The sequence below is a fragment of the Melopsittacus undulatus genome, chromosome 8, assembly GCF_012275295.1.
Source record: "Melopsittacus undulatus isolate bMelUnd1 chromosome 8, bMelUnd1.mat.Z, whole genome shotgun sequence".
Taxonomy (NCBI): Eukaryota; Metazoa; Chordata; class Aves; order Psittaciformes; family Psittaculidae; genus Melopsittacus; species Melopsittacus undulatus.
In genome coordinates, this window is record NC_047534.1 from 3,603,954 (window position 1) to 3,612,132 (window position 8,179).

The 8,179-nt window shown below is 50.8% G+C and overlaps 1 protein-coding gene across 2 annotated transcripts; it reads left to right on the plus strand.

Moving 5' to 3' along the window:
- The first annotated feature begins 688 nt into the window (after window positions 1–688).
- On the plus strand, window positions 689–8,114 carry KPNA7 (karyopherin subunit alpha 7). Of its 2 annotated transcripts, XM_034065756.1 has the most exons (10): window positions 689–908; window positions 1,504–1,647; window positions 2,163–2,248; window positions 3,313–3,581; window positions 4,009–4,091; window positions 4,690–4,953; window positions 5,270–5,503; window positions 5,814–5,996; window positions 6,651–6,800; window positions 7,919–8,114. In XM_034065756.1, the coding sequence occupies exons 1-10, from the start codon at window positions 843–845 to the stop codon at window positions 7,949–7,951; spliced, it is 1,512 nt and encodes a 503-aa protein (XP_033921647.1). In that variant the 5' UTR covers window positions 689–842; the 3' UTR covers window positions 7,952–8,114. The 2 variants fall into 2 exon arrangements, with proteins under 2 accessions (XP_033921647.1, XP_033921646.1); XM_034065755.1 differs by lacking the exons at window positions 689–908; window positions 2,163–2,248 and having other exon boundaries at window positions 1,596–1,647.
- The last annotated feature ends 65 nt before the right edge of the window (window positions 8,115–8,179 follow it).

The window sequence follows — 8,179 nt, forward strand, 5'->3', positions numbered from 1 at the left end:
GGTGTTGGCTGGAAGCCTGCAGGGAAGGTGAAGAGGCAGCAGCTGTGTGAGATCAGTCCTTGAGTCTGTTTATGCACAGCCTGGCTTTAGGGAGCCCTTGGTGGTGGCTGCTCTGCAAACACCTCTGCTTCTGAAGGGTGGAAGGTTTGCTTTTGCTGATGAAAGCTGTCTGAATGCCTGCTCTTGGCTTTATTTGTGAGTAGCTCTGTGATTCCTACTGGGAGAGGCTTAGGAATTACCTTTCCTTGCTCCTATGTAATGTTTTTCACCTTACCAGCAGCTGGGTTTCCAGGAGAACTCTGAACTTGGTCACTTTATGCCACTGCTCGTGACCTTGTGTCTTTCCTAGTGGGGGCTCTGGGGGTGAGAGGGTAGGCTTGGGTATGGCTACTTGTCCTTAAATCAGACCTTATGATGTCCTTGCAGGTGAAAGGCCTTTGCCAGGCTTGGGTTGTGTGTCTGACAGCCCTGGGGTCAGTACTGGAGGGAGGTGGTGTCCCTATAACCATGGGAAGCAGTGGGGAGAGGAGGTTTCCCCATGGACGACAGCAGCAGCTGTAATTGTTATAGCCTGGTGTTAAGTGGTGGCTTGTGCTTGCATTTAGTTCAGCTCAGCTGCAGTATGTGAGGATCCTTCTGAGCTCAGCTTGGTGCAGGAGACCCCCAGCATCCCCATTGCTGGTGGGAGGGGATGCATGGTGCAGGCTGTTGGTGGGAGATGGGGGTCCCAGACCCTGCTGTGGATGGAGGTGGAGGCTGCTGTGCAGTTGTGAGCTGACCCTGCTCTGTCCTGAACCCATCAGCACAAGAAGGCTTTTGGCTGGCTCCTCCAGCCTGCCAAGATGTCACTTATGATCAAGCGCAGTGAGAGGCTGAAGCAGTTCAAGAACAGAGGCAAGGACCCCACTGTAAGTACCCACCTCCACCAGCCCCTTTGGATAACAGCAGAGCCCACTGGGGGTTTGCCTGTAGCCAGGAGGTGATGGAGGGGCAGTTATCCCCAAACCTACCTGTGTGTGGTGGCTCTGCATTGGGGATGCTCAGCCAGCTTTGGGATGTGGTGTGGAGCTGGCTTGGGCTGCAAGGAGCGTGGGGAACATGAGCTTTGGGTGGGTGAGCTGCTTCAGCCCCAGCCTGCTGAGCTCTCTGCAGCAGTTATCCCTGTCATCTAGTATGGGATGTCAGACCACAGGATCTGTCAGCTTGCTTTAAGCTATTAGAGGAGATGAGGGTTTGCCCTTCAGGTTCAACAAATTACTTTCAAAAGCACCCACTGGTTCATCCAGCAGCTTGTGTCCTTGGGAGGCACTAAGGGAGAGGTTTTACTCTGTCCCATCTTCTCTACAACCCCCCAGGCTATAGCAGGGAGCTGCCCAAGAGCAGATGCTGGTTCTTTGCACTTCTTATATAGGAAGCTTGAGGAAGGGGGTAACAGCTGAGCAGAGATAAGCTCCTTGGGTGATGCAGATACCAGTGGGATGATGCCCATCTCCTTCCCTCCAGGCCCTGCGGAGGCACAGAGTGGAGATGACTGTTGAGCTGCGGAAGGCCAAGAAGGATGAGCAGATCTTGAAGCGCAGGAACATTGAACAGGGTGAAATGGAGGTGGAGAGGAATCTCTCTACAGGAGAAGGTGAAGGACATGAGGTGAGTGCTGGGTGCTCTGCATCCAGGCAGGATCACTGCTGCAGCTTGTGAGACTTAGACCAGACCATCTGGGTTAAATAGCCTTTGCCATTCCTGATCTCCATGCTGTGCTGGGAGTGTTTCACACTGCCTAACCATGTTACTTTGCATGGAGATGATGTCCTGTGTGGCTTCCCTTGATGGCAGGTAGAACAGGCTGGTGCTGCAGCTCACTGGGAGCTGGTGGAGCTCCTGTCTGGCTCTCTGTGCAGTGAGGGGTAATTATGGAGCCCATAGACCCGTTATGGTGTGTCACAGGCTCTTTTCCTGTGCTTGATTATAAGCATTAGTTGCCTTGAAGGCTTTTGTGGATTCTCTTCCTCTGCATCATCTCGAAACTGCATTGCATAAAGAGTAGACATTGCTTAGATATGAAGTGGTGACTGACTCGGGTCTAGACAGCTGATTGCCTCTAGAGATTAAAGCAGAGGGAGCCCTGGCTTGCTCTCTGACTCTGAATCATCCCTGTGCCATAGATGGGTCTGCTCTCCTTGGAGGAAATCCTTCAAGGTGTGAATGGGAGTGACAGTGAGCTGCAGCTGCAGGCCACGCAGGCCACCAGGTATGCTGCTGGGCTGCTCTGTGCTGGGAGGGAGGTGGCTCATGGGGCTGCAGTGGGTTCCATTGGCAGAAGGTGTTTCTTCCTGCTTGAAGAGATGACAAAGGGGAAGGTGGCTGCTAACCCTGAGGAACCTCAGCTGGTGCCTGCTTTGTGCCTTGCTTGGCTCCATCACACTCCTGGGCAGTGCTTGCAGTTGGCACCTGTGTGGCTGGAGCCAAGCAAGGGGCTGGCTGTGGGTCCTGTGCCTGTGCAGGATCACATTGGATCCCACAAGAAATCAAGTCCCAAATGCTTGGGCAGGACAAGCACTGGAGAGCCTGGCTCTGGAAGGGTCCATGTTGAGCAGGGCTATCCCTACCCAGGTGGATAGTAAGGATCACAGGATGCCATTATTGCCCAGCTGGCAGCAGGGATGTCTCTGGAGGGCCCAGGAGAGGCTGCATCACTGCCGGTGCTGGCTTGAGCTGCCACATCAGCAATCAGTCCATGTGCTGTTCCCAGGGGACCAGTGCTATTCCCAATGGCTGTGGGGATGTTCTGCTCATGGTGAGCAAATAAAAAGCTTTGCTTCCAAGCTGTTAACTGGGGAAGAGTCTGTCTTGTCCAGCCTGAAAGGGGCACTAGGTCACTTGGGAAACCTCATTTTAAATGTGAGCTCTGGCCTGTGCAGGGCTGCAGCAGGGAGCAGCAAAGACAGGCTCTAAGAGAACAAATAACAAGTGCTGCTTTTCCCCCATCTAAAACTCCTGCACAGTGGGAAGCATGGAATAATGTTGTCATGGTTCCAAAAGTACATTTGAAGTATTGCACTCTGAGTGCAGTGCTTCATGTATCCTTTCCTCTAATAACCCTCCTGTTGCTTCAGCATTGTCTTAGATGTGTCTTCTGCAGATGCCTCTCTATGGCAACTCCTCTGCTGGAGGGTTTGCAGACATGGGATGCTGAACTAGCATCTCTTACAGGTGATGCTTCCCTTGCAAGCCACATCCTTGGTCCTGGCCACAGGGTTATGGTCTATCCTGGAACCACACAGGGACTCTCAGTGCTGTGTTCTTTTCCTGCAGGAAACTGCTGTCCAGGAGGAATGACCCCCCTATCAGTGAGATCATCGAGCTGGGGATCATCCCCAGGCTGGTTGAGTTCCTCACCTATGATGACAATACTCCTCTGCAGTTTGAAGCTGCCTGGGCACTGACTAACATTGCTGCTGGCACCTCGGAACACACCAAGGCAGTGGTGGAGGGAGGTGCCCTCCCAGCCTTCATCTCCCTCCTGTCCTCCCCACACATGCACATCAGTGAGCAGTCTGTGTGGGCTCTGGGCAACATTGCAGGTAAGGAGAGGTCTCCAGGCCTGGGTTATGGGCATGCAGAGAGTCACTGCCCAGGCAGCGCTGGGGACCTAAAAGTATCAGTGCTCCTCAAAGTAACCTTGCCTCCCTGCAGCTTTGTCTCCAAGCTGCTGCCCCTATTAAACCTTGCAGTCCCTGGTAGCCTTTGAGACCCTGTGTTAGTCTGCAAGAGGATTTTGGCCAAAGGCAAGGGCAAGACTCCATTCTGCTGGGCTGGTCCGAGCCACTCATGTTGTCAGTAGGGAGAACAGAATGGGTCCTGTGTGGTTAGCCTGCCACAAACCAGCCATGAGGGCACTCCAGTCTACCTGAAAAGACTTGGTGGTGTGTGGCTGGTGAGTGAGCCTGGTTTGTTCACTGGCTTTTGACATGGGCAGATGTAGTAAACAGCACTTTTTCATCTGTGCAGGTGATGGTCCTCTGTACAGAGATGCTCTTATCAACTGCAATGCGCTTCCTCCCTTGCTGGCTCTGGTGTCTCCTGCAACTCCAGTAAATAACCTGCATTTTCTTGACCTAACAACTCTTAATCACTTGAGAAATGGGTGAATAGTGGTGGTCCCTCATAAACAACAAGCTGTTGGTATGAAGGGATGATACCCTGTCCCAAACTGTTGTTAATGACCCCACTTCTCAGCTATATACAAGCTATAGGCACACACCTTTATAGCTTCAATGCTTTGAACATAGCCCCACTGCTCTCCTGGGGCATCCTTACTGGGATGAACATCAAATCCTCAAGGTGTCCCACTCTAGAACAATGAGCTGCTAATACTTATTAATACTAATATTAAACAATTCCTGATGGTGTTTGAAGAATGTCCTGTAATTTGTCCAAGGACCCAGCCATTAAGTTCTTTGGCACCTTTGTTGTAGCTTGTCACAGAGCTTGGAACTTAATACTGGGGAAGGAGAAGGTGAATCCAGAGTCTTAGTCACCTGTTTTATATTCCTTCTTCAAATGAGGCTCAGCCTTTAAGGAGACTGCTTCTGGCTCCTGGATAACATCTCTGAGGTGCAGGGACCAGCAGCATGGTGCTACCTCTTCCTCACTCATTACTGCAACTGGGATCTTGCACCTCTGTTTCAGGTTTGGTTCCTGAGGAACATCACTTGGACACTGTCAAACTTCTGTAGGCACAAGAACCCCTCTCCCCCCCTGGATGCAGTGCAGAAGGTGCTGCCAACCTTCATCTGCCTCCTGGAACATGAGGACAAAGAAATCATCTCTGACTCCTGCTGGGCCACTTCCTTTCTGACTGATGGCCCCAACGATCGCATCCAACTTGTGGTGGATACAGGGATTCTCCCAAGGCTGGTGGAACTCATGGCCAACCCAGAGCCCATCATTTCGGTAGGAAACAATCGGCAATCTCCAGCCTCTGGTGCCTTAATGTAGGAGCATGTAAGGAGAGGGAAGGCATGTCTCTTGCTTATATGTGGCAAGTGTGGTCTGCTGTCATCACACTGCATTGATGGCTTGTTTGTCAAGCCACTGCCCTGTTCCAGCTTTCTGGATAGAAACTGTAAGGCTGCTTACAGCAAAACCGGGAGGACAATGTTCTCCTTATTTGAAGGATCAAGCACTTAGTAAAAGTCCACTCTCTGGACTTCCTGGCATGTATCCCTTGAGGTAAGGATTCTCCTTATCTCCCTTCATCTCTGTCTAGGCTCCAGCTCTCCGTACCATTGGGAATGTGGTCACAGGGACTAACGAGCAGACCCAGGCAGCTATCAATGCTGGTGTCTTGGCTGTCCTGCCCTATCTTCTGCAGCATGCAAGGCCAACCATACAGAAGGAAGCAGCATGGATGCTCAGTAACATCGCAGCAGGGCCTTGCTGGCAGATCCAGCAGCTCATCACCTGTGGGCTGTTGCCTCCTCTGGTGAAGCTGCTAGATAAGGTAAGGGATGGGTGCTGTGTTGTACATAGCTGGGGTTTGCAATGCCTCACTAGTGAAGCATTTGTTCATGTACCCAAGTACGTCTTTCAAAGCCATGGAGATGCTTGGACACTTGGACTTGTCTACATGCATGAAAGTATAGATTGGAGGTGCTCTTTGGCAGCTCTGCCAAGTGTTCACCCACTGCTCAAAGAGCTGGGGAAGGTGGATCAGTCCAAACTGAATAGAAGGGAAATGGGTTTCCTTATCTTGCACTGTTCTTAGGGCAATGCTAAAGCTCAGGGGTGTCCTCACTGTGCTGCTCTTCCAGGGGAACTTCAGTGCTCAGAAGGAAGCTGTGTGGGCAGTGGCCAACTTCACAACAGGAGGAACCGTGGAGCAGATAGTGGAGCTTGTCCAGTCTGGGGTTCTCAAACCTCTGCTCAACCTGCTCTTGGTCAGGGACTGCAAAACCATCCTGATTATCCTGGATACCATTTCAAATCTCTTCCTGGTAAGATTTCCATCTCTTGCATTCCTTCTCCAAAAGAGCAGTGAGGTGCGAGCTGAATGCTCGTGTTGTGTGGTTAAACAGCAGCTGCTGCTCTTGCATGAGGAAGAGGTAGACTTCAAGTTGTCCAATGTGTTCTTGGACACTCTTGGGTTGTCTAAAGACCTTGAAAAGATGCAGTACCCAAAGTGTTCCTCTTCACCTCTATGATTTTAGTGTCTCCTTCTGGAAAGGAAGAGAGATTTTGTGTTAACCCCCAAGCTGGATGGAGGTGAAGGCCCTGCAGAAATGCAGGTGCAGATGAATCAAGTGGTGCTGGGGGTATTTCAGTTCTGCTCCTTGCCAGCTGATGTCTGTGTTATTGAAAGCCTGTTTCTTGTAGCACATTTAAACCAGGGAAGTGACTTCTGCAAATGAAGTAGTGGGTGGCAGGTCACATCTGCTGCTTCTCCATGTGTGGATTGAGGGACTGGGTAGGGTCTGGCTAAGCACTGTGCAGTAATCCCAGCAGGGACTGGTGTTCTGTATATTGCAGTAGTCACATCCCTGGGATCAGGTAGGGACTGTTTCCCTTTGATTTCCCTTACAGTAAAGACCATCTCAAACCTGTTACTGAGGTAAGGTTGTATTTCTCTGCTTTTCTATCTGATGTTGCAGGCAGCTGAGAAGCTGGGAGAGACAGAGAGGTTGTGTCTGCTGGTGGAGAAGCTTGATGGTCTAGAGAAACTGGAAGCCTTGCAGATGCATGACAACAAAACGGTCTGCCAAGTTGCACTGAACATCATAGAGAAATACTTCTCTGTGGAGGTATGTGAGCTCTTGCTGTCTCTCACCTGGAAACAGGAAGCTCTTGTACACTGAAATGAAGCACAGGCTTTAAGGATGCTGAAATGAGCTCTTGGAAGAGAGCTCTACATGACCGCAGTAGTCCTTGCAGCTTGTCCCAGTTGCTTTTAAAGGTCTCTAAAAGCTCAGAGTTGTCAGCTGAGGAGCTGCACAGCAGATATGGGTGCCTTGATAGTATCTTGCTGCTGGAATTCAAACTGGCATCAGCTGGAGCTATTGCAGTTGCTGATGTGCATACCAAATGTGGAGAAGTTTCCTCCTTCAGAGCTGAGCTAGCTTGTCACTATGAATGGAAGCCTCCTACTCTGCTGATAACCGTGCTCAGGTTGCATTTGGATTACTTGACCCTTCTCATGCAGACAGGCTTACGGAAAAAGAGAACAGGACACCATGGAGCAGTTGCAGGAGTCCCATGACTGCCACAGATGCTGTGTGTGCTCTTAGCCTTAGTCTTGCAGATGGGGAAGCATCAGGGAAGAGGCTTAGTCCTCTGGCGGATCTTGGAGCTAAGGCTTAGTCTGGGTATGAACTGCAGCAGCAGGGAGCAAGTAGAATCATAGAATAGTTGAAGTTGGACAGGACCTTAAGGTCATCCAGTGTCTGTTCTAGTCCCCTACCCAGAACAGGGTTTATGGGATATCCCTGTGAGAGGGTGTGGAGGAAGCTCTCCTACACACAGCATCTGCCTGAGGGGCTGGATGCCAGGGGAACATCTCCAAAGCAGTCCTGGCCTCTTGCTGTTCCAAGCAGGCTATTTAATTAGAGTGAGTTCTGCCACTCCAGCCACTCTTTCCTTCTGCCTTTGATGCCTGAGCCTGTAGACTTGGCAGCTTCCTGTGTGAGATGCAGGGACACTGCAGCTTCGGTGTGCTGTAACAAACAGGAGGACTGGCTCTGGTCTCCAAGGGTCCTGTTAGAGTGAAGCTCCTCTCAACAGCTTGTTAGAGCAGCAGGATATTTCTTAAAGCAAGGAAACTGCTGTAGGAAGGTTCAGGAGGCAAGCTCTGGTGTGAAAAGCTTAGGTCTGTTAAGATGCAGAGCCTTTAACTGATGGCAATTGACTTCTTCCACCTAGGTAGATTGAGACCTGCATTGAGTGTGGACTCTCCTAGTCCAAGGTGGGACTGTATGATCCCTCAGCAGAGAAGCAGTTCACCTTCTGAAGATGAAGCACTACATGGCTCTGAGCTGGTTGGTGGAGGTGATGGACACCGAACCGGAGAGGAGCAAAGGTGCCGAGTGTTTCTCCTCTAAGTCTTGTCAATAAATTGCACTTCTGGCTTTGTACTTCTTGGGTTGGTTTTGGTTTTCTTCTCAAGTTGCTGTTGCAAACTGTTGTA